Source organism: Arachis hypogaea, chromosome 3 (assembly GCF_003086295.3).
Source record: "Arachis hypogaea cultivar Tifrunner chromosome 3, arahy.Tifrunner.gnm2.J5K5, whole genome shotgun sequence".
Taxonomy (NCBI): Eukaryota; Viridiplantae; Streptophyta; class Magnoliopsida; order Fabales; family Fabaceae; genus Arachis; species Arachis hypogaea.
In genome coordinates, this window is record NC_092038.1 from 138,329,681 (window position 1) to 138,354,499 (window position 24,819).

The 24,819-nt window shown below is 36.2% G+C and overlaps 4 protein-coding genes across 5 annotated transcripts; 2 read left to right on the plus strand and 2 right to left on the minus strand.

Moving 5' to 3' along the window:
- Nucleotides 1-223: 223 nt before the first annotated feature.
- LOC140183654 (uncharacterized) lies at nt 224-2,415 on the minus strand. Its single transcript, XM_072232119.1, has 3 exons — nt 2,105-2,415; nt 1,356-1,988; nt 224-1,049 (listed from the first exon to the last, which is right to left on the minus strand). The coding sequence occupies exons 1-3, from the start codon at nt 2,413-2,415 to the stop codon at nt 224-226; spliced, it is 1,770 nt and encodes a 589-aa protein (XP_072088220.1).
- Nucleotides 2,416-9,090: 6,675 nt separating this feature from the next.
- On the plus strand, nt 9,091-10,819 carry LOC112734427 (alternative oxidase 3, mitochondrial). Its single transcript, XM_025783735.3, has 4 exons — nt 9,091-9,695; nt 9,908-10,036; nt 10,108-10,596; nt 10,679-10,819. The coding sequence occupies exons 1-4, from the start codon at nt 9,351-9,353 to the stop codon at nt 10,736-10,738; spliced, it is 1,023 nt and encodes a 340-aa protein (XP_025639520.1). The 5' UTR covers nt 9,091-9,350; the 3' UTR covers nt 10,739-10,819.
- A 430-nt stretch (nt 10,820-11,249) lies between these two features.
- On the plus strand, nt 11,250-13,530 carry LOC112734429 (alternative oxidase 3, mitochondrial). Its single transcript, XM_025783739.3, has 4 exons — nt 11,250-12,277; nt 12,377-12,505; nt 12,619-13,107; nt 13,296-13,530. Exons 1-4 carry the CDS (start codon nt 12,041-12,043, stop codon nt 13,353-13,355), a joined length of 915 nt encoding a protein of 304 aa, XP_025639524.1. The 5' UTR covers nt 11,250-12,040; the 3' UTR covers nt 13,356-13,530.
- Nucleotides 13,531-14,684: 1,154 nt separating this feature from the next.
- LOC112734428 (uncharacterized) lies at nt 14,685-16,881 on the minus strand. 2 transcript variants are annotated; one of them, XM_025783737.2, is made up of 3 exons: nt 16,667-16,881; nt 15,585-15,902; nt 14,685-15,505 (listed from the first exon to the last, which is right to left on the minus strand). In XM_025783737.2, the coding sequence occupies exons 2-3, from the start codon at nt 15,894-15,896 to the stop codon at nt 14,864-14,866; spliced, it is 954 nt and encodes a 317-aa protein (XP_025639522.1). In that variant the 5' UTR covers nt 15,897-15,902; nt 16,667-16,881; the 3' UTR covers nt 14,685-14,863. The 2 variants fall into 2 exon arrangements, with proteins under 2 accessions (XP_025639522.1, XP_025639521.1); XM_025783736.2 differs by having other exon boundaries at nt 15,582-15,902; nt 16,667-16,873.
- Nucleotides 16,882-24,819: the final 7,938 nt, after the last annotated feature.

Here is a 24,819-nt window from a genome sequence, read left to right on the forward strand (position 1 = left end):
CCAGGGCACCGTGTTGTTATGAAATTGCTTACTCGTCATGGTAGCTTAATTAATAATAATGAATGGGAAAAGGAGATGACAAGTAGTAGATAAATAGTAGTGGTAAATGGTCCAAATATAAAATGATAGCAAATATATGACAAGGACAAATAATCCATCATAAAGTAATGTCGTACTAAGTAGGCTGGAACGGCAGGTTGGTTGTCCGGTCGGTGGGTTTGGCCTAGGAATAGAATCTTCTCAAATTGCCCGCGTTCCATGTTCTCGAGACTTCTTTGCCGTCCAGCCGTTCCAACTTGTAGGCCCCATTGCCGATCATCTCTTTTACTCTATATGGGCTTTCCCAGTTTGCCATCAGCTTTCCTTCCCCTGGTGTCGGGAGCCCAATATCATTGCGCCTTAGGACCAGGTCATCCTGTTCAAACTCTCTTTTGAGCACATTCGCATTGTAGCGCAGGGCCATTCTTTGCTTTAACGCCGTTTCTGATAAATGGGCCATCTCCCTGGCCTCGTCTATCAAATCCTTTTCTACGGCTTCCCCAACCCCTCCTAAGAGTAGCCGTGGGCTCGGCTCACCAATCTCCACAGGTATTATTGCCTCTACCCCATATGTGAGTCGGAAGAGGGTCTCCCCAGTAAAAAACTGCTGAGTTGTGCGGTAGGACCAGAGGACTGACGCTAACTCGTCTGCCCATGCTTCCTTTTTCTGGTCAAGTCGCTTTTTGAGGCCTTGTAGGATAACCTTGTTCGCAGCCTCAACTTGACCATTAGTTTGGGGATGTTCCATTGATGAGAACTTTTGCTTTATACCCAAGCCGACAAGGAACTCTCCGAACTTCTTATCAGCGAACTGCGTCCCATTATCCGAGATGACGACTTCCGGGATTCCAAACCTGGCTATTACCTGTCTCCACATGAACTTCTGACAGTTTGCCGAGGATATACTAGCTAACGGCTCGGCCTCTACCCACTCTGTATAATAGTCAATGGCCACTATTAGGTACTTGACCTGCCCTGGCCCGATCGGGAAGGGTCCTAACAGGTCGATTCTTCATTGCGAGCAAGGTTGGGAAACCGTTAGTAGGCTCAAGTCGGCTGCTGGTGCTTTGTGGAAGTTGGCATTCTCATGGCATCTTCTGCACTTTTTCATGAATTCTTTAGAATCCGCCATCATAGAGGGCCAGTAATAACCGGCTCTGACGAGCTTTTTGGCTAAGGCCTTCCCTCCGATGTGGTGACCACAACATCCTTCGTGGACTTTTCTGAACACGTAGTTTGTTTGGTCGGGACGCAGGCACTTCAACAGGGGTTGGTTAAGGCCATTCTTAAACAACTAGCCTTTTATGATTGCGTACTTGGCCGCTTCTCGCCTTGTGGCCTTTGCCGATTTCTCGTCACTAGGAAGTTTACCGCTTTCTAAGAAATCGGTGATTGGGTCCATCCAGGAGGGATCTTCCTGGGATAAATGCAAGGTCACAGCCGGTTCTTTTACCAAACCTTGAATGAGAGATCGGTTCCCCGTTCCTGGCTTTGTGCTCGCCAGTTTTGACAGGACGTCTGCCCGTGTGTTTCTCTCTCTGGGTACATACTGCACCGTGACTTCTTCGAATTGCTTGCTCAACTCCTTGACTTTCTCCAAATACTTCTGCAATAGCGAATCTCTGGCCTGGTACGTCCCATTGATCTGCGAGGTCACGACTTGCGAGTCACTACATATTTCTAATCTGGTGGCTCCGACCTCTCTTGCTAGGACTAAGCCGCCCAACAAGACCTCGTATTCGGCCTGATTGTTTGACACCGGAAATTCAAACTTGACTGACTGCTCATATACGAATCCAGTTGGATTTTCCAGGATGATCCCTGCTCCTCCAGATGTTTGGTTGGATGCTCCGTCCACATGGAGTTTCCACCATGTGTTCAGTGTCTCGGTAGGGTTTCCTGTTACTTCTACTAGAAAATCAGCCATAGCTTGAGCTTTGATCGCATTCCTGGGTTCGTATTGCAAGTCGTATTGAGACAGCTCTATAGCCCAGGTCATCATCCTTCCCGCCAGATCGGGTTTCTGGAGCACCTAGCGTATTGCCTGGTCCGTCCTCATGATTACCTGGTGTCCTTGAAAATATTGTCGCAGCCTACGGGAGAGGTCAGGAGTGCATATGCTAGCTTCTTCAGCTTATTGTACCTCAGCTCCGCTCCCTGTAATGTTTTACTTACAAAATACACTAGTTGTTGGACCTTTCCTTCTTCTCGTACCAAGACCGCCGCTAGCACCTCGTCTGTTATTACCAAGTACAGGTATAGTGCTTCTTTGCCCTTAGGCTTCCCGAGGATAGGCGGTGCCGAGATTATCTCCTTGAAGTGCTTGAAGGCCTCTTCACATGCCGGGGTCCAATCAAACACAATCCCCTTCTTCATTTGTAGAAGAATGGCAAGGCTTTGGCTGCCGACGCACCGAGCAAACGGGATAACGCGGTGAGTCTTCCTGCCAACCTTTGGACTTCTTTCACACATCTCGGGCTCTTAATTTGTAGGATTGCTTCACACTTCTCCGGGTTGGCCTCCACTCCTCTTTGGGTTATAAATGTCGTCTTCTCTTCGTCTGGTCGGTGCATCGGTATCTGATTGTACACAGAATAGGCATCCATGAAACTCAGATATCAGTACCCCGCTGCCGCATCCATAAGAGCATCAATGTTGGGGAAGGGGAAAGGAATCCTTGGGACATGCTTTGTTAAGATCGAAATAATCCACACACATTCTCCACTTCCCGCTGGGCTTTTTGACTAAAACTACATTCGACAGCCAGGTCGAGTAGTCGAGTTCCCGGATAAACCCCGCTTCAAGTAGGCTGGCCGTTTGCCTGGCCACCTCTTTCGCCCTTTCTCGAGACATTTTCCTTCTTCTTTGAGCAACTGGCTTGGCCTCTGCCCTCACAGCTAGGCGGTGTGACATAAACCGGGGTCTATCCCCGGCATGTCGGCCGGCGTCCAGGCGAACAGGTCGTCGTTAGCTCTGATCATTTCCACCAAAGGTTCTTTCAAATCATGGGGCAGGTTTCTGTTCACGAAGGTGAACTTCTCCTCCGAGTCGCCGACCCTGAACTTCTCGAGGTCTCCTTCGGGCTCCGGTCTAAGTTTGTCATCAACCCTGGCGTCCAGGTCGGCGAGAAAGACACCGGATGCTTCTTTGGATTTTTTCCTCAGGGAGAGGCTGGCGTTGTCGCACGCGACTGCCGCTTCCAAATCTCCTCAGATGGAGCCTACCGATCCATCATCAGCAACAAATTTCATTAACAGTAGCTTGGTGCAAATCACCGCTCCAAACTCGTTGATGGTTATCCTTCCTAAGATGAGGTTGTAGGCCGTGGAGTCCCTCAGGACAACAAACTCCGCCATCAGCGATCTCTTCCCCCGGCCTCCGCCAATGAAGATCGGGAGGGACACTATTCCGTCAGGCTTGATGAAATTATCCCCTAGGCTGACCACACCATGTTGGTGGCCCCTCAAGTCGGTATCCCGTAGGCCCAAAGCATCAAACACATTGCAAAACATGATGTTCGAATCAGCTCCCGTGTCCACCAGGATCCGTTTTACTATGCCGGTTCCAACCCTAGCTGTAATCACCATCGGAGGGTTCTCCGTGACGTCGTCAACCCATTGGTCTTCAGGGCCGAATGATATCGATGGTACCCTCCGGGCGGATGGCATGGAGCCTGAGGACATAGCTAAGACCTTGGCGTCCTTTTTGCTAGCTGACTTCGATCTGGGGGGAGCATCTCTACCGACTACCACATTTACAACAATGAGGCCGCGCTCATTATTCTCCTCGGGCTCTCGTCTTTGCTTTACAGTGTGGCCTTTGTCTTCGTTGGACCGATCATGATCCCGCCTCCTTGGTTCCCTGATAAGGTGAGAGAATTCGTCCAACTTTCCTTCCCGAATGGCCTGCTCCAGAGCATCCTTCAAGTCGAAGCAGTCTTGGGTCTTGTGCCCATAGCCCTTGTGATAGTCGCAATAGAGGTTTTTGTTTCTTCCCGTCCTGTCCTTGAGTTGTCGGGGTTTAGACAGGATGCCCTTGTCGGCGATCTGTTGATAGACTTCAACGATTGGAGCTGCTAGGGGGTGTAGTTGGTGAACTTCCCTACCCGGGCAAACGGTTTGAAGGTTTTAGCGGGCGCTCCGTCTTTGGAGTGCTCCTTTGACCTTTCCCCACTGCCGGGTGGGCAAACACTGGAGTAGGCAAGTTGCCGCTTATTGGCCCCCATGACCTGGCTGACTTCCTCATCATTAATATACTCCCTGGCGACATTTTGAATCTCTTGCATTGTCCACACAGGCTTGGTAGTGAGATGTTTTCTAAAATCCTCGTTCAGTAACCCGTTCGTCAAGCACAAGCTGGCCACCGAATCGGTTAGATCGTCGATCTCCAAACACTCGTCGTTGAATTTGTTCAGGTACTTTCGGGTCGGCTAGCCGATCCTTTGAGTTACCCCTAGCAAATTAATTGGGTACTTTGCCTTAGCGATTCGTGTGGTGAACTGAGCCAAGAAAGCCCGACTGATGTCGGCAAAGGTGGTTATCGAGCCCTGGGGAAGGGCGTTGAACCAACAATTTGCCGGCCCTGCTAAGGTTACAGGGAAAGCGCGACACCTTACTTCATCGCCCACCCCTTCCAGGTTCATCCTAGCCTCAAAGGTCGTTAGGGGCTCCTGGGGGTCTTGGGTCCTATCATACTTCATGTCCGTTGGCTTATCGAAGTGCTTCGGTAGCCGGACTTCCAAGATTGAATGGTGGAAAGGGGTTGCTCCCATGACCACCAGTTGTCGCCTTTTTCCCGGTCTTTCTCTACTGTCTTCTCTGTGTGGTCGGCTTCTCCTTGACCTCTTTCTGTTGTCTTCTTGCTGTGGTCGGCTTCTCCTTGGTCTTTCTCTACTGCCTTCTCGGTCTTCCTCTACGGTGTCTCCTGTCGGTGATCGGGAGTAAATCACGGGATCTCGTCATCTCCTGGGTACTTCCCTACTTTCCTGGCTCTCTGACTCTGTCCGGGGGGCTTGGAGTGCGCCTGGAACGACTTCTTCGGAGACTCCTCTCTCTCCTTTGAGGAGATCGGGAACGCTCTTGACTCGGAGTCGGTTGATGGCGCTCTCTGCTAGCCACTTCCCGTTCTAAGTTTTACACTCTGTAACGCAGTTCTTGTATTATTCTAGCGCTATCACTACCTGTTCCCCCAAAGGGTCGTCTCTCGGGTTGCCGCAGGGGGGATCTGGTGCGCTCGCGAGAGGGAGCCCCTGTGGCTACCCTCCCGCTTCTGGGTTCATTCCCTCCCCGCGGGGCTCGCCTCCGTCGTCCGCCACTACTGGGCCCAAAATAAAGTCGATATCGACTTGTCCCCACAGACGGTGCCAATGTCCGGCTAGTCGGTTTTCGGACGGTTCGGGGATGTCTTCTGAGTGTGAAGGTGGGTCCCAACCTTCATCTGGATGTGGGGCGTGTGAGGCGTGAGTTCCGACTTCTCGAGCTCTTCATGAGATGAGGGGGTGCCACCTGCAAGGACACTCCGACGTTCAAGTCAGAAAAATATGCAGGTGGTATGAGAGTAAAGGGTATGATGACGTACCTTGGGGGAGGGGTAGGACCCTCCCCTTATATAACCTGTTAGTAGGGCGGGCCCCACATGGGGAGGCCTCCTTTCAGGAAGCTTCTTTCCCTACAGCTGTCATGCAGCTGGCAGCGGGGGTGTGTGTCCGGGTCGTAAGGCCGGACGGGTTGTGCGCACCAATTCGATCGCATAGATCGAGTTACCTGTGGGCCGGGTCAACCGCCCCACCAACTGGGTTGGGCCGTAACAATTATCAAAATTTTTAATAGATTTGACCAAATTAAGTTTGACAACATTTCATGTTTAATGTTTAATAAATAGTTTATAATAAGCTACATGTTAGATCTACGTTAATAAATTTTATTGCATATCTCATCTATTAAGGACAAAATTTGACTAATTTCTTCTCTTATTCTAAAATTTATGCATTTGGTTATGAAATAAGATATAAAAAATAGAGATATAAATATTATTATTTTTGTATTTTATTTAGTAATAAACTAAATATAAAAAAGAACACATTATAAAAGTCTAATTTACTATATTTTTTTCACATAAAAACTTAAAAAAATATATAATAATAAAAATATAATTATAAAAAATTGATAGGAATAATAAAAAATAAAAAAATAAATACACTAATTTCGGTATTTTTATATACAATATATGTGTCCATGTCTCAAATATGATTCTGTCTCTATGTCCATGTCTTAGTATCTTATGTCTGCAAACAACCGCAACTTTAAAGTGTTAAATTCATTTTTGTGCAGTAATTCTAGACAATCAAGCATTTTATGTAACCAAGTTCAAGTTATGATATATACGCGCTTTATTTTTTTTCCGTTCATTTTCTTTCTCTATTTCTTTTTTTTTTTCTCCTCATTCATCATCATCGTCGTCATTGTTGTCATCGATATTGCTTTCTTCTTCTTTTTACATATTTTTTTTGTTCTTATTTATTTTCTTTGTTTACTTATTTGTCTGTATATTTTAAAAATTTTATAAAAAAATAAATAAAGAATAAAAACATAACACAAAAAATAATAATGATGATGATGAAGAATGACAACGAACTTTTTTATATGAAACACAGAAATAAAATAGAAATAATACCAAAATTTATTATATAAAGTACAAAAATTTTATTACGATAAACATATAATTTAAATTGATCTCAACTCCACATTGTAAAATAGTTTGTTGTTTAGCACTTAATAATATATAATTCAAGTTTAAAACAAATTTTTTTCGATAAAATCCTCTATTTTAAAATATAACATAAAAAGACACAAAAAAAATTGTATCAATAGCAGAACATGAAAATGAAAAAGAAAAAGATATTAGAAAAAAATGATAAAATATGAAGAAAAAGAAGTAGAAGAAGAAGATATATGAGAGAATTTTCGGTGCCATGATTAAAAAATTTTAATGTTATCTTTAAGAAATTTTGGTATTATTTTTATTTCTGATAATTTCTAATTAGTTAAGTATTTTTTTGTGTTATCGTTAAAAAATTAGTGTCAAAATTTAAACATTTATTGTGTCAAACTTAAAAAGTTTTAATGTAATTTTTTGATAAATTACGCACAATTAAAAATTCTCATTTTCTTCTTTTTTTTCATCATTATTATTTGATTTTATTCTTTTTTTTTTCTTTCTTCTTATTTTATCTTCTCATAATTTTTTTATTTTTATTCTCTTAGAAAAAATAAATACATAAAAAAAAGGAAAAAGGACAAACAAAAAAAAAAGAAATAAAAATATTACAATAACATCAGAATTCAAAAAGAAGATGCAAAGAAATAAAAAAAATACAGCAACAACAGAAATAATAATAGAAAAACAACAAAAAAAAACACGCTAAGAAAAAAAAAAGGTACATAATTAATGCGCACCTTGCATTTTTTTTCTGGGCTAACTTTCAACAAATTTTTAATACTTTAATACTTTAAACTTTTGTATTAGTGAGTATTACTACTATTTCAGATCCAATATGAAAATTGTACCATTGTCGTCATCGTAGATAAAGTCTAACAAAAAAAAGGAAAAGTCATGGTAGAAAAATCTCACTAAAAATTAAAGATTTATATGCTATTAATTTTAAGTTAATAATTAAAAATTAGAAACTTCATTCATGTCAATCCATAGCCCGTCTATAGAAATGAATTCATGGAAGCGTTGAAAGATTTTGTGGCTATTGTTTTATAACTAATTGGAACCTGTATTCTTTTATGAAAAATTTTTAATCTTTGATTTAGGAATTAGGTCAACATAAAGTTTTTTTTGGTTTTAGCTTTTTTTTAAAGAATTTTTTTTCTTCTAATTTCATCTAATTAATTAATTTTTGGAATTAACGAATGTGTTTTGTGTTGGTTGAATTTAATGTTATTTTAATATTTGAAAGATTTTTGTTTGATTTTCTAATTTTGTAGTATGTTGTTGTAGCTTATTTTAAATTAGAAACAAACTTGTGAAAAGCATTGTTGTTGGAGCACTTTAAATCAATTAATAAATGTGTTTTGTGTTAGTTAAATTTGATATTATTGTGTCATGACTTATTCATGATTTAAGAGATTGTTCATGGCATTGTTTCGATTTGTCCAATGTATTCAATGTTGCTATTTATTTGCTTTGTTTTGATTTGGTAAAAATGTTTATTATTATTGAGAAAGTCTCAAGGTTAGTACTTTTATAAAAATTTAGTCTGTATTTAATTATTAAAAATATTAATAATGACTAATTAATGATAAATCACAAAATATACTAACTCTCTAACATTACTGATTGTTATTATTTGAAAAATAACAAAAAAGAAGGGTAAAAGAGGTAGAAGAAAAATAAAAATAGTCGTATGTGAGTAGAAGTAGAAAAAAAGAGAAGAAGGATTTATATGTCATATTATTTTAAAGAAAAAGAGATAATTTATCCTATTTTAAAAGATATATATAACAGAAATTATATAAGACTTTTTTGTTGAATCTGACATATTCATATGAATGAAAAGATATATATGTTCAACTTGTAAAGAGATAAAAAACTAAAAAATATTTTTAAATAATAAAAGATAAAAATATGTATAAAAGAAAAAGACAAAGATTTTTTTATAATTTTTTCTTTTTTTCTATTATTTTTTTAAAAATATTTTTATATAAATATAAAAAAAGTGCCACAGAACTTGTAAATTTTATAATTTATAACTATTAATTAGTTATTATTGATATTTTTAATAATATAAAATTTTATCTAATAATATAAGATTACTTTTTTTTTTTTATAAAACTAAATTTTAATAAAAATGTTGAGTGCTAGACTTTCTGTCTTTCTCTAAATATAATAAGTATTCGCTGGTATAGGTACCAACAAGTTTGGTCCTTAAAACAATAACACTGTTTGATGAAGTAAAAATTGTTGTGCCGAATTGCAGTCAGAGCAGACCAACTTTTGTAAATCGTGGCAGTCATAGTACATGAAGCCAATCAGTGCCGCAAATAATCCAATCCAACGGATAAAAAATGTAGCAGCCAGACAGAAATAATTGTAAAAGCACATGGTCACGATCCCTCTGACCTTCCTCGGACTTTTCCTCCCTCATTCGTGGAATAATGAAACTATTCTCTTCAAAATGGCAAATTCAAAATTGAACACAAACATCGCTAAACAAATATCTGCAACTTGTGAATAACACTTCAGTATAAATTGCGCCAACTCCCACCTACTCTGCTCACACCCATCAAGATTCTAGTTAATTCAACATGAAGTACGTCGTTTTAGCAAGGTCAACGGCACGAGCTCTATTCACCGGTGGCCGGATCTACCACCGCCAATTCTCCACGGTGACGATCGCCAGACAACTGGAGAACGTGGAGGCGACACACCACCATGGTGGAAGCGCCTTCGGCGGAAGCGGAAGCTTCTGGTGGCGGAAGATGTCCTCCCTGCCTGAGATAAAGGATCAGCATCACTCAGAAGAGAAGAAAAAGGAGGACACCACCACCACCACCAACAACGAGAACGGCGTTGTTTCGAGTTACTGGGGGATCACGAGGCCTAAGGTTCAGAGGGAAGATGGTACCGAATGGCCTTGGAACTGTTTCATGGTAAGCATCTTGCAACAGGACACTGATCAGTTATGTATTTTTTTTTGGAAGATCTGGTCCAGTTAACTTAACCTAAAGTTTCAGCTGATAGTCGTTAAATAATTTGACAGATTTGACTATTAATTTCATATGAAGTTAAGTTAACTGTACCTGATTTTTTGCCTCGTAGTTTGTCCTGTGAATATGTGATAACTGATGTATGCCACTTTCAGCCATGGGACACTTATCGCGCAGATGTGTCCATAGATGTGAAGAAACATCACGTGCCAAAGACGTTTTCGGACAAGGTTGCCTTCAGGAGTGTCAAATTTCTCAGGGTTCTCTCAGATTTGTACTTCAAGGTCTGTCCTACAAATGATTTGATGATTGTTTGGTAGATAGAATTTAAAGAGATGTATGATTGTAATTTCAGGAGCGGTATGGATGCCATGCCATGATGCTAGAAACAATTGCAGCTGTGCCAGGAATGGTGGGAGGGATGTTGTTACACCTCAAGTCACTAAGGAAGTTCCAACACAGTGGCGGTTGGATCAAGGCACTGCTTGAGGAAGCAGAGAACGAGAGGATGCACCTCATGACCATGGTTGAGCTTGTGAAACCAAGCTGGCACGAGAGGCTTCTTGTTATTACTGCTCAGGGAGTTTTCTTCAATGCCTTCTTTGTGTTCTACCTTCTCTCACCAAAGGCCGCACACAGGTTTGTTGGTTATTTGGAAGAAGAAGCTGTGATCTCTTATACACAGCACTTGGATGCAATTGTAAGTGGCAAGGTTGAGAATGTCCCTGCTCCTGCCATTGCCATTGATTATTGGAGGCTTCCAAAGGACGCAACTCTCAAGGATGTTATTACTGTCATTCGTGCTGATGAGGCTCACCATAGGGATGTTAATCACTTCGCTTCTGTAAGTCTCAATCAACAACTAACTCTCTATCTTACAATTCCATCAACATTCTTTGATTTCTTTCCACTTCTCCTTTATGCAGGATATTCACCATCAAGGAAAGGAATTGAAGGAGGCTCCAGCTCCTATTGGTTATCACTGAGTCATTATTTTTGCTTTATAAACGATTTATGTATCCAAAGGTTAAATAAAATGTATTCCCAGTGTGCATTTTCGGACCAAATAATTCATTAATTAATTCTTAATTCTAACATAGGAGTCATATAATTGACTGAGTGCCTCGTCTCACTCTAATAGGGTAATTTTGAAATGTGCAAATCAAGTCCGCTTGAATTGATTTTATTTACAATCATAATCGACCCAACCTAGAACAAGTATGCATAATATAATTGTTCTCTTTTTTTATTGGATAAAGCTTTTGAACAAATAATTTATGAGAAAGTACAGGGAGCCAATGGAATATCTGTACAATATGTATAATGGGGATATAGAAATGTTCGATTCAGTAGGATATCAGATATTTATTATCTCTGATACCCGGATGGTTATTCTGGATAGTATGAGTGTATTGTGTTTGAGAAATTAGTAATATTTTATCTTGAATGTTCATTTTTTAACTCATAATTTATTATATCGTATCAGAATTTTTATAAACTACAAAAAAATGTTTAAAATTTGATCTTTGTTACTTTAAAAAAAGTTTAACATAAGATAAATGAAAAAAAAACTAATGCGAAATTCGATTTTACATAAAACAAAATTGACCTAACTGGCCTATTTGCATCTGATTTAACTAACACTTTGGATCAACACTTATTGATCATGTATCATTGTTGGAAATTGAATACTTGTTCATGTTATTTTATCTTAAGCACTGAAGCTATTCTTGACGAAGCATGTTGAATAGTAAATAAAAATATCCAATATCATGTTGAAGACAGGGTAACAGTATACAGTGTATACGGAATACGGCCTCTCTTTCCCTCCCTCATTCACAGAAATCGGTACAACGAAACTTCTTAGCAAATAATCTGTTAGTTTGATATATTGGTTTTAAGAAAAACTTGGTGGACAAGGTTAAAGGAAGGATATTATAAAATTAGCAAACCAGTCAAAAGTTGAAATGCTAGTTTCTACTTTCTAATATTTAACTGCCAATAACAATCACACAACTACGTTGATTCTTTGATGATGTCTAGTTCTAGAATCCTCTGATTGTTCACTTTTATATTTGTTTACTTATGGGATTAGTTTGCTGATGGTTTCATTACAATATTTTATCTAGTCTGGAAGCTTCATAATCATAATTTTCCAACAATAAATTAATATATAATCCCATCATCTTGCCATCTGCATAATGATGCATTCATGCATATATAAAATGGAAGAGTCTCAGCCACTTTGTTCACACACACACACACATTGAGATTGAAGCTCTCTCAACATGAAGTATATAACTCTAACAAGGTTCGCGGCACGAGCTCTGTCTAATAGTGGCCGGAACTATCAGTGCCGCTGCTTCTCCTCCTCCACCATGCCTGAGATAAAGGATCAGCAGCACTCGGAGGAGAAGAAGAGCGAAGTCAACAACAACAATGGTGTGGTTTCAAGTTACTGGGGGATCACAAGGCCAAAGGTTAAAAGGGAGGATGGTACTGAGTGGCCTTGGAACTGTTTCATGGTAAGAAACTAAGAATCTTGCAACAGAACACGATGTATATGTAATGTCTATTATTGTAGTTTGATGAGCGAGGATGTTTGTAAATGATGTCTCTTTCAGCCATGGGACACTTACCAAGCAGATGTGTCCATTGACGTGAGCAAGCACCATGTGCCAAAATCCTTTGCAGACAAGTTTGCATACAGGAGTGTCAAGTTTCTTAGGGTTTTCTCGGATTTGTACTTCAAGGTGTGTGTGATTATTCCACATGAATTTGAATATGCTGTTGAAATAATAAAATAATTAAGAGTCTCTTATCTATACTCTTAAAAAGACTAAGCTCCTAACAAATATAATTGCAGGAGCGGTACGGGTGCCATGCCATGATGCTAGAAACAATTGCAGGTGTCCCTGGAATGGTAGGAGGGATGTTGCTGCACCTCAAGTCTCTGAGGAAGTTTGAACACAGTGGAGGTTGGATTAAAGCACTGCTTGAGGAGGCAGAGAACGAGAGGATGCACCTGATGACCATGGTGGAGCTTGTGAAACCCAGCTGGCACGAGAGGCTTCTTGTTATTACTGCTCAAGGAGTTTTCTTCAATGCTTTCTTTGTGTTCTACCTCATCTCACCAAAAGCAGCGCATAGGTTTGTTGGGTACTTGGAAGAAGAGGCTCTCATCTCTTACACACAACACTTGAAGGCAATTGAGACTGGCAAAGTCCAGAATGTCCCTGCTCCTGCTATTGCAATTGACTATTGGAGGCTTCCTAAGGATGCAACTCTCAAGGATGTTATTACTGTCATTCGCGCTGATGAGGCTCACCATAGAGACGTCAATCACTTTGCTTCTGTGCGTTTCGTGAAAACTCACGTGCAGTTTTCTTCATGTAAAGTTGATAGTTGAGAAATGTTCTCGACTATCAACTTTACATCAAGATAACTGTACGTGATTTTTCAGCTCGTCTCATACTTATTTTAATTTGTTTCCATATATTTACTTGCATTTTGGTCTTATATATTATATCCTTCCTTATGCAGGATATTCATCATCAAGGAAAGCAATTGAAACAGGCTCCAGCACCTATTGGCTATCATTGACTCATTATTTTTGTATTCTTGGACTAAAAAAATAAAAACTAGCTTTTGTTTTCTTTACCATTTTTGAAAGTCAAGGTTCAATAAAATGTATTCCCATTTTCAGTGTGCATTTTGAGACCTAAAATAAAGTTTAGAGAAAACAAAAATAAAAAACCAAAACCTCCTTCCATTCTCCTATTTCGGGTCCTCTCACTTCTCCTTCTACTCGTTCTTTTTTCTCAACGAATTACCACTACGAAAAGTGCAATGTAAAATGCTAAAGATGCAAATAAAAAATTCATATATTTTTCATAATGGAACTAAGCACATCTAAAATTATCTATACCTACTAAAAAATCTAACTATGCACTCTGAAAGTCACCAACCAAAATTAGATAAAAAAGAAAAATAAAATGTCTATTTTATTCTTAAACTACTAATCAAGCTCTGGTATTCAAAATAGTTGGGACAAAGTGGAACTACAATAGTCACCAAAAAAAAAAAGTGGAACTACAAAGAGAAGGAATATTATAGTCTAAGAAAATGAGGGTTTACGAAAGAAAATAAAATGAGAAGGGAATTAGAGAGTTCAAACTGCTAAGAAAGAAAAATAAATCAAAATCAAATTCAATTTTATTAGAATTTATTGCCATGTGGGATTTGAATGTTGGTTGACTCGTAATTGAAAAAAAAAAAAGAATATTCATGTTACTTAGGTAGCTTTTGAAAGAAGGGCTGAAACTGAGAGATAAAAACTGGAAGATAGAGAATTGGTGTAAGATTAATAAAACTGAATTATGTCTCAATATTTTGTTTGGTTCAAAATAAAAATAAAAACTAAAATATATAAAATGACTAAATTACCCTAACCATATTTTGTTCAAGCTCTTTCTTTCTTTGTTGCAGATAGTCCAGCTGGCTGCAAAGATTAATTTCTATGGATGAAAAATCACCGAAAAGGTTCTTGTTAGCTATCAAACTATCTTCAGACTTGCATTAATGTAGTCACAACTCCACTGATCAAAATCTGTTGAAAGTGGTAGTATAAAGATTTTAAGCTAATTTCCATATATTTTGATTGAATAGGTTAGATGCTTATGACAATCATGATTTGGTAAAAAGTGTTGCATTATTTTACCAATAGTATCTTATTTTATGGCAAAAGATGTACAAAAACAGGCATCAGATTGAAATGTCTTATAAGCGGAAAATATTTGGCTGTGACTTGTTGCAATGAATTGTTCTGAATGTTGTTCTTTGTTTTATCACCTCTAACAGGTATATGAGTTTTGTTAATAATGGCATGCAGAAGTAGAAGATTTACAAGTGTGGTTCCAATGGCACCAACAGTTCTAATGTAATTGGAGAACACTTTTGCGATTGTGGTTTGAGAATGCCATTACAAGTCTGAAATATGTGTCACCTAATATGTACTTGGACATTGAAAGTCTTAAATCAACCTAACTAAGTTCCAAAAGACTACCAAAGGTTTCACAATATACCACAACAGGAGACAATCAACACTAATTCTATCTTAGAATGGATCGCACTAATGCAATCTTCTGAGAATCTGTCAAACTCCAGAAGCTCTTCTCCAAATTTGAGTTATCAGAAAACTTCAACACGACCTGCACAACCTCATCATCATCGAATCCAAGTTGTTCAAGCTTCTCGCCGATCTTAAACCTCTCATTCACACCTGAAATAGCATCAGCAAGTACTTGAACATGCTTCTTTTGGGCAGCAATAGAAAACCGCACACATTCAACCATCCTCTCTAGAATGTCATTTTGCTTCCTCTTCTTTCCTGAATGCCTTGCGCTAGCTGCACCAGCCTCAGAGTGTGAAGCTGCTCCTTGCTCTCCATCAAAGCTTGTATTTGCTGACACCTCAAATTCGTCCAATCCAGGACTCTGATCTTCCTCTTCTTCATGAACTTGTTTCTGTGTGTTGAAACCATTTATTGCACCTACACCTGTGGCTCTATCCTTTCCGAATGTACCCTCTAGTATTCCTGGACTCTGATCTTCCCCTTCTTCATGAACTTGTTCCTGTGTGTTGAAACCACTTACTGCACTTACACCCGTGGCTCTATCTTTTCCGAATATACCCTCTAGTCGGTGGAACAAAGGGAATGGCTTCCCAACAGTGTAGAACTTGGTCGGGTGTGCCTGCGATAAAATAAACATAAGTTAATCTACATACTCTAAAGTGACAATTCAATTAAATTTAGGTAAATTTACACACGACCTTCGTCCACGCATCAAGAACATCTTTACTGTCTACTTCCACACACTGTTTTTTAGAATTCCACCCAAATCCACTGCAAGCCAACATCTCAGAGGCATATTGATACTTCTCCTTCAATCGCTTATGCTTATTTTTGCAATGTTTGGCGGTTATGGTACAAGTTGGGAAGGCCTCCAGCATCTTCAAAGCTAGTTTTTTAAAAGTTCCTGGTTTGAATTGTCCAGAATCGGTTTTCAGACCATCAACAACGAACTCCTTCATGAAACCCACAAATGCTTTGGTTTCTTCATCACTCCACATGCGCTTGTTCATTCCTACCTAAGAAGAAGTGAAACAGGAATAAGTTATACAATCCAATAAGTCTTATAAATACCAAGTAAGTTTCAATGACCATGTTACAAAGAACAAGTCTTAGAATGGAAAACAAGAATACAAGCTGTTTTCATGATATTAAAAATGAAATTCACATTTGGGCACATATTTCTTATCAAGCTGTTTTCATGATATTAGAATGTTAACCGAAGCTATTCTCGTTCTCATAATTTTGGTTAATTAGCATCTGATTATCAAAGGCACGTTTGCAAGTTGAAAACATTTAACAACACAATCATGCTTTTAAAATAAGATACTATGAAACATCAATCATGAAAGAAACTAATATAGTATGTGGAGCAGACATTTTGATGAATTAGTATTGCAGCAGCAAGCACATCAAAAGACAAAAGATTGTCCTGTATCAAGAGAGAAACAAATTTGAATCATCACTGCATTTTAATTTTCTCATCATCACTGCATCTCACTTTTTAGTAACAAATTCATCACAAAGTAAAATTATAACAAATCCAGAATGAGTAACACACTGAAATATAGAATTAATCACAAAATTGAATACAAAGAAGACAATCTTATTGCAAATACAACTTCTGCGTAAATGCGAGTAATTAATCATGCAAGTAGTTAATTGCACTGATAGTAAAAATTCATACACCCAGAGAAGACAAGTTCTGTAGTTATAAATTCATACAACTGCAAACAAACAAAGAAACCATGAGAAGACAAGCTGATAGTTATAAATATGTTACCTTTGATCGTGTCTCGGGTGAGAGTGGTTTCTCTAGGATCACTTTTCTACTGTGCGTGTTGAACGAACACTTGACCCAGTCCTTGAATGTTCAGCTTCAGCTTCAGAAACATAAATTGGATGAAAATGGAATACAATATGACAATATGTTCAGTTATCCACTTTCATTTTCACCTTTTTACTGGGACGCTCCTAGGTTAAAATGTCAACAGTTACGAGAAAGCACGAACCCTGACTCTTATTGTTTTATTTTATATTTTTTTAAAATATTTTTAAATAAAAATTTAACCTAATCGCCAGATAGGTGAAAGAAAACGTGACAGACCCGGCCCAATTCCAAAACTCAATCCAGACTCGAGATATATTTTACTGAATTAAATTTGTTATTTTTATTCAATATTATTTTTTAGTTATATTTTGGGTTATTCAGTCTGAAATTATTTTTATAGTAAAAATATATATTTTAAAGTAAAATTAATAATGTTATTAACGACGAATTCAAAAAAATTTAAAAGTTATAATATAGCAAAATAATAAAAAATATTAATATTAATATATTTAAATATTTAAATTTTGGAGTATATTAATTAATTAAATTTTTTTAATAAATAAATATAATTAACACATCTAAAAATATATTAATTTAAAAGTTTTTTATTTCAATATTTTAGTAATATTTTATGAGTAATATATTTATTATTATTACTAGTGTCTAATCAAGCAGTTAATATCTGTCAAATTATATTTTTATTGATTATTTTGTATATGATACAAAAAAAATATATAATTCAATATCCAAAAAATAGATAAGAAGTATAATTCTAATGAACTAATTTAGATTTTTTTTTTGTGTCTCAATTTTCACCAAAATTATATGAGAGGTACAAAAATTTAAAAAATAAAATCAAAATTCAAATTAAATAACCACAATTTTTTATATAGATATAGATAAAATAATATTTTTTTCTATTAAAAATATTTAAATAATTTTTTTATATTTAATTGTAAAATTGATATTTTATAATATCATGGTAAAAAAATTTTTACTAAAATAATATTATATGTATAAACAAAACCAAATTAAACAAAACTATAAAAAGTAAATAAATTATATATATTATAAAAAATATTAAATACTAATAATTTTATTTATATTTAAAAAGTTAAGATTAATTTTAGGTAATTAAATAATTAGATTATTATTAGTTATTATTATTATTTGTTTTAAATTTATATAATAGAATAATTTTTATTATTGTGTTAATATCTAATAATATAAATATTTCTTATACATGATATTTTTTGAAATGTGGGGAGAAATAAATTATTACAATGAGAGAAATTATCTACACGTATATAATTGTTATTTAAAAAAAAAAAAAATTCAATGGGAGCAATTGTCCTCACAAAAATATATATAGATCCATTGGTGAATGTCATATTATACTTCTCTATTTTAATTAATATTTTTTATAGGATAAAGTATATTTTTTGTTTTTTAAAATTCGTCAAAAATTTAAAAATACTTTCAAATTTTATTTTATTTCAATTTTGTCTTTGAAATTTTTAACTTGTATCAAATATACTCTTGACAGTTAAATTTTTAGAAAGTTTATGATCAATTCAGCAATAATGCATGATATTTATGTTTGATTTATTTGTGTTAAATGTTGTTTTTGTGAAATTGTTGCTAAATTCATCCTAAATTTTTTGAAAAATTAACCACGACGAATATATTTGATACAGATCGAAAATTTCTAAAATAAAATTAAAACAAAATAAATTTTATGGGTATTTTTAAAACTTTTAACAAATTTCAAATACGAAAAAATATATTTTACTCTTTTTTATATTATACAATATTATTTTTACTGTAAAAAAATTTATTTTGATATAAATATAATATATCATTTATTAAATTTATTTTTTAAAAATAAAATTTTATTACTTTAATATATATAAAATTTACAAATTTGTATATATTAATTTTATATTAGATCAATCTTCGATTTAACTCGATTTATTTCAAATCACTTTTGAATTGAATTAAAATATATCCGCCACTTTTTTAAGGTAGGTCCAAATCTAATTAAATTAGCCTGCTCATGAACACTCTAATTACACATGTTAATTTTTCTTTTAACGGAAATAAAACTTCATTACCGGAAGGATGGATGTGGCAAATGGAACATACATTTTATGTATATATTTAACTTATTAAACAATTAATAGGTAATTTTGTTTTGTGTGTGATCTTTTATGTATATATTTATTCATTTTTTTTAATATTTTATCTTTTAAAATTATCCTTTGTTAAAAAAAAATAAATAGATCTTTAATTTTTTATTTTGTAGATATTTTTATTTTTTATTATTTAAAAGTCCTTTTAAATCTTTGACCCCTTTAAAAATTGGACATATGTATTCCTCCATTTATATGAGTTCGTCAAATCTAATCGTTATAGATACATACGTGGAGAAAAAAAAAATTTAAAATGAGACAAATTAATCCTCTTTTTTTTAAAAATGACGTCGTTTAATTAGTAACTCTAATCATTCAATTAGGGAGTTTCGTATAGACTAGTCGTGAAGAGTGTTAATTGCCGTAACAATGACCACAAATAGAGTATCCTCAAGTTTAAGAAGAAGCATAGGTGGGACAAGACAAGAAAATTCATTTTCAAGTTTGGTTTCATGCACTATGCATGCCGAAGAGACGACGCTGCTCCAAAATGTTTTTTGTGGAGTTTATGTAATAATGTGTATGTCAAAGACCATCAGCAACTCTAACGGACTCTTCTTGAATTGCCCATTTTATAAGGTAAGTAAAATAAATTGTTTTTGCTTGATTTGGGATGAGTTTAGATAGTATATAATCTTAAGTTTCGTTTGAAAGGGGGACTAAGACTAAAAAACAGAGTCTAGGAGATAGAGACTAAATCAAGTCTTTGTATTGTATTTGGTGTAAAATAGACTAGATTAAGTTATGTCTAAGTATCATGTTTGATTTAAGATAAACATAAAGATTGAGAGATAAATTTAAAATTTAAAAAATTACATGAGAATATTTAAAAAAAAATATTGTTAAAATTTTAATTTCTAGTATCAAAATGTTTAGTTCTTTCTGTCCTTATTTTTTAGAGGTAATGAAATGATTGGAATTTTGTGTTTTAATTAAAATTTTTATTTCAGTTTATAACCACCAAATACAATACTAAATGTTAATCCTTCAGTTTTAATTCTAATCTTTAAAAATAAAACTATCTTAGAAATTTTGACTTGTACTAAAAAAATAACTGCATTGCAAAATTTTTGTTTGAATAGATGAACATGTTATTAAAATTGGGAGTGCTGACACTGGTGGAAAGCATTTGGATAGGAAGGATATTAAAGTTATTGAAGATGATGATTGAAAATAGAGACTAAATCATAAGATGACACTTTTGAAAAAGTTGGTTATTTTAGAGAAGAAAAAAAAATCTATTAATTTAATGTATTGAGATAGTTGTACATGTTGTTTGTATTGCTTTTTATATTTATAGTGTTTGAAAAATGAATTTAAGAAAATAGTTGTTCTATTATTTGTTATGTATTGAAACATGTCATTTAGGTTATATATCATGTTATTTGTAATTGATTTGTCTAAAATACAATTTAAATTTTAATGTAAATATGTTAAAAAAGAATAAAGAAGATAGATTCAAGTTATATACATAAGCTCTTAAATTTGATGTTGAATAACTTGAAGAAAAATTAAAAAAAAATTATTCCATTTTAAAATTACTTTTTTTACATGTGCATTTGTAATAGCTGTGTTAGCACTATAAAAATTACGTTACACATTTTTATTAGGTTTGACGGATTTATATAAACAAAAAAATATATTCAATTTTTAAAAGAATTAAAAACTTAAAAATATTTTTGAATAATCAAAGAAAATTAAAGATTTATTTTTTTCTTTTTATTTATTTATTTTTTATTATTATTATGGTTGTTGTTGTTGTTTGATAAACATAGAAACGTCTTTTAAAAGTTCCAAAAATTATCAAATTAATCTCTAGTGTGTTAAAGCATTAACGTGCTTACAAATCTATTGGGGTTAAGTACGATTTTAATTTTTAAGATATAGGTTAATTTTTTTTCCTTTTTAACTTTTTCTTTTGCATATCAAATATCTTTAAGATTTAACTTAGTTTTAAAATCGTCATTTGGATCAAAATATCCTTCTCCTTCTTCACAAAAATACTCAATTTTTATTCATCTTTTTCTTCTTTTCTATCACAGCAGCATCTCTTTTTCTTTTTCTTCTTCTTCATCACAACATTAGCAACAATAACAATAAAATCAAAAGCAGAAACAATATAATAAACATAAAAAAAACAAAAACAGAAATAGAAACAGAAGAATCAACAACAATAAAATTAGAAGTAGAAGGATGGAATCAGAATCAGAAACAAAAGCAGAAAAAATAGAAGTAGAAGAACAATAAAATCAGAATCAACAACAACAATAGAATCAGAATCATAAACAATATGATTAACAAAATCAACAAATCAACAATGTAATTAACAAAAGAAACATAAGCAGAAGAATCAACAATGTAATTAACAAAATCAACAAATTAGAAGCAGATCTGAAACCCTAGGGAGGCGCAGCGACGAGGACGCAAAGCAGCGTTGAGTAAGGAGCAGCGGCGACTGGCGAGCAAGCGAGGAGGAGGAGCAGAAATGGCGACGCAACAGATGTCCTCCCTTGCCGATCTGTTGGCGTCGAGGTCGAACATTAGTGCAGGAGCAGAAAGGGCGACGCGGTGTGCGATGTCCGTCCTCCTTCGCCGGCATCGTCGCCACCTTCCTCTTCCTGTAGGAGCTCAAGTATAGAAGCTCAAAGAACAAGAAATGAACAAAAGATTCATAACAAAGAGCTAAAACCCAGAAGACAATAAAGCAGAGAAGAGTCTATCAAATCTGAGAAGATTACTCTGAAAAATAGTGCACTAAACTGTTAGGGTTATACATGAGAGAATAGAAGATACCCACCCAAGTTATAGCTCTCTCTTCTAATATATAAAGCTGCTACACTAACTAAAAACAGAAAATTACTTCTAACCCCTTCTAGTTATTCTACTCTTCCTTTTATATCCTCAATACCCCCCTTCAAACTCAAGTTGTGTCGAGGAACAACTCTGAGTTTGGTCTTAAGTCTTTCAAACGATGAGGTTGAAAGGGGTTTGGTAAGTATATCAACTATTTGCTCAATTCCTGGTATGTGGACAATTTGTAGTTGCTTCGAATTGACTTTTTCTCTGACGAATTGAATGTCCAATTGAAAATGCTTTGTCTTATCATGTAATATTGGATTGGCTGTCAAAAGCATAGTGCTTAAATTGTCACAGTAAATAGCTGGAACTGTAGGTACTTCAATCTATAACTCCAAAAGAAGGTTCCTGATCCAGACAAGTTTAGCCTCACATGCAGCAAGACTCTGAAACTCAGCTTCAGTGGAGGACTTGCTGATAGTAGTTTGCTTCCTACATGACCATGAGATTAGACTAGTACCTAAGAACACACAATAACCAGAGACTAACCTTCGATCCTTCAAGTCTGCTGCCCAATCCGAATCAGAGAATCCATACAACCTGTAATCTGTACATTTGTGAAAGACTAAGCCATGATGTTTAGTTCCTTGAAGGTATCGCAAGATTTTCTTTACTGCTTTCCAATGAGCCAATAGCGGTGAGTGCATAAATTGGCTGATTTTACTAACAGCATAGCTCAAATCTGGTCTTGTTATGGTAATATATTGCAGTGTGCCAACAACAGACCTAAATAATTTAGGATCCTCAAATCATTTTGACCCTGTAGAGAAAAGTTGTAAAGCAGAAATCATAGCGGTAGGCATAGCGCTTGCCTCACGCATGCCTAATTTTGAAAGTTGTTGAATATCATATTAGAGATATAGGCTGTATATAAGTTATTCTGAGAGATATAGGCTTTATATAAGTTATTATGTTTTGATATAATTTCTGTTTTTAGATATCTGATTCGGTTGTATCTCCTAGTATTAAGGGATTTTATTTCTATACCTATGTATATATATATATATATATATATATATATATATATATATATATATATATATATATATATATATATATATTGACGCTAAGAGATTATTCTCTCAAGGAATTCATCCAAAACACAATCCTTGTCTCACTCCATTCGTGTATTTCAAGTTGGTATCAGAGCGAGTTCCGAACCGGCTCTGGTTTCTATTTGTTTTTCTTCTTTTTCGGCTGCAATCTCTCAGCCGTGTTCCCTTTTCCCACCAGCTGACACTATCAGTGGTGTCTCTTCGTCAGAAACTATTTTTCCGACCAAAACCTTGTCAAACATCAGACCCACTCCGAAGCAACCCCAGAATCAGAACCGGAAAGCCAAGTTCGGCCTGTCCCCAAAATTTCACCACCGTCAACCGCCGTACGCGCCGCCCCTTTTCCTGCGCGTGGTCCTCACGTGCCTCCACTCCAGACGCGCGTGAACGTCACGCTCCGCTACCCAGGCTTTTTCCGGACCTCGTTTCCCTTCTACAGGTGTTTTTCGGCCGTTTCTGAGTGTCTGCCATCATGTCTTCTGAGGTAACCCCCGACACCAACTCCAATGGTGGCAAACCGGCTATTCTAACATCTGTTGTTTTTGGAACCGCTACAATGACCTCTGAAAAATTGATGGGTGCCAAAAATTACCTTTCTTGGGCTGATTCTGTGGAACTTTGGTTCATGGGCCAAGGCTATGAAGGCCACCTTACTAAATCTGTTGATGATGTTCGCGCCGCTGACAAAACCACTTGGAAGAAGATTGATGCCCAGCTATGTAACCTTATGTGGCAGACCATTGATCCACCAAAGCTGACTATGTTTCGGGCTTACAAAACTTTTAAAAAGGTGTGGGACTATGCTAAATCTTTATACACTAATGATATTGCAAGACTTTACCATGTTGCTAAGAAGCTGTGTAGTTTACAGCTTCAAGGAACTGATATGGAATCTTATGTTGGGGCTGTGGAAGCTGTCAAGGAAGAGTTTTCGACTCTCCTTCCCTATGTGTCTAATGCTAATGACCATCATGCTCAACAGGGAAAGCTGTTTTTGGTACTTACGTTACTTGGGTTGCCAGCTGAACTTGAATCTCTTCGGCAACAAATATTGGGCACCTCACCCGTTCCTTCCCTTGAGGACGTATTTGCACGACTCTTGCAATCCGGCCCCTCTCTTGAGACACATACTTTCGACCAAACTGCATTGGCATCCCAATCTTCTTCTCAAGTGTCCTTTCAAGTGCTCACTCGCGGCGGCCGTGGGGGTCGTGGTAATCGTACTCGCCTTAGTTGTACCTATTGCCATAGGATTGGTCATACTCATGATAAATGTTATGCTCTCCATGGTCGTCCTACCAAGGTAGCTAATGTTGTCCAAACTAATGAGCCATCTGACGTTCACTCCGCCGCACAACCACAAGGGATATTTGTCTCTGGCAATGATTATGATTAGTTTCTCAAGTACCAAGCTTCAAAGCAGGCATCTACTCCCGTTGCTTTGGTGGCCCACTCTGGTAATTATGTTGCTTGTATCTCTCATTCCTCTTCTCTTGGACCATGGGTCCTTGACTCAGGTGCTTCTGATCACATTTCTGGTACTTCTTCTGTCCTCTCTAAACTTGAACACCCTGCATTTCTTCCTTCTATCACTTTGGCTGATGGTTCTAAAATTGGTGCTAAGGGAATAGGTCAAGCTACTCATCTTCCTACATTACCTTTGAAATTTGTTCTTTACATGCCCAATTGTCCTTTCAATTTGATTTCTATTAGCCAACTTACTCGTTCTCTTAATTGTTTTGTTACATTTTTTGCTGACTCCGTCATTGTGTAGGATCGAGGGACGGGACAGACGATTGGTATAAGATGTGAGTCTCAAGGACTGTATCGGCTTGCCTTACCCACTACTACTGTGTCTTCTGTTGCTGCTGTTGAGTCTCCGGACGTGGTCCATTGTCGCCTGGGACATCCCAACCTCTCGAAGTTACAAGCTATGGTCTCGAGTTTATCTCGTCTTGCTACCTTAGAGTGTCAAACTTGTCATTTAGGTAAACATGTTCGT

Coding starts and splice junctions, on each gene's coding strand:
- LOC140183654 (XM_072232119.1), bottom strand. CDS start 2,415: ATGAAGAAGGGGATTGTGTTTGATTGGACCCCGGCATGTGAAGAGGCC. Junction 1,989..2,104: donor AATATTTTCAAGGACACCAG/GTAATCATGAGG, acceptor ATACGAACCCAG/GAATGCGATCAAAGCTCAAG. Junction 1,050..1,355: donor ACAAGGCGAGAAGCGGCCAA/GTACGCAATCAT, acceptor CTCGCAATGAAG/AATCGACCTGTTAGGACCCT.
- LOC112734427 (XM_025783735.3), top strand. CDS start 9,351: ATGAAGTACGTCGTTTTAGCAAGGTCAACGGCACGAGCTCTATTCACC. Junction 9,696..9,907: donor GGCCTTGGAACTGTTTCATG/GTAAGCATCTTG, acceptor TGCCACTTTCAG/CCATGGGACACTTATCGCGC. Junction 10,037..10,107: donor TCTCAGATTTGTACTTCAAG/GTCTGTCCTACA, acceptor TTGTAATTTCAG/GAGCGGTATGGATGCCATGC.
- LOC112734429 (XM_025783739.3), top strand. CDS start 12,041: ATGAAGTATATAACTCTAACAAGGTTCGCGGCACGAGCTCTGTCTAAT. Junction 12,278..12,376: donor GGCCTTGGAACTGTTTCATG/GTAAGAAACTAA, acceptor TGTCTCTTTCAG/CCATGGGACACTTACCAAGC. Junction 12,506..12,618: donor TCTCGGATTTGTACTTCAAG/GTGTGTGTGATT, acceptor ATATAATTGCAG/GAGCGGTACGGGTGCCATGC.
- LOC112734428 (XM_025783736.2), bottom strand. CDS start 15,896: ATGAACAAGCGCATGTGGAGTGATGAAGAAACCAAAGCATTTGTGGGT. Junction 15,506..15,581: donor TTGATGCGTGGACGAAGGTC/GTGTGTAAATTT, acceptor ATTTTATCGCAG/GCACACCCGACCAAGTTCTA.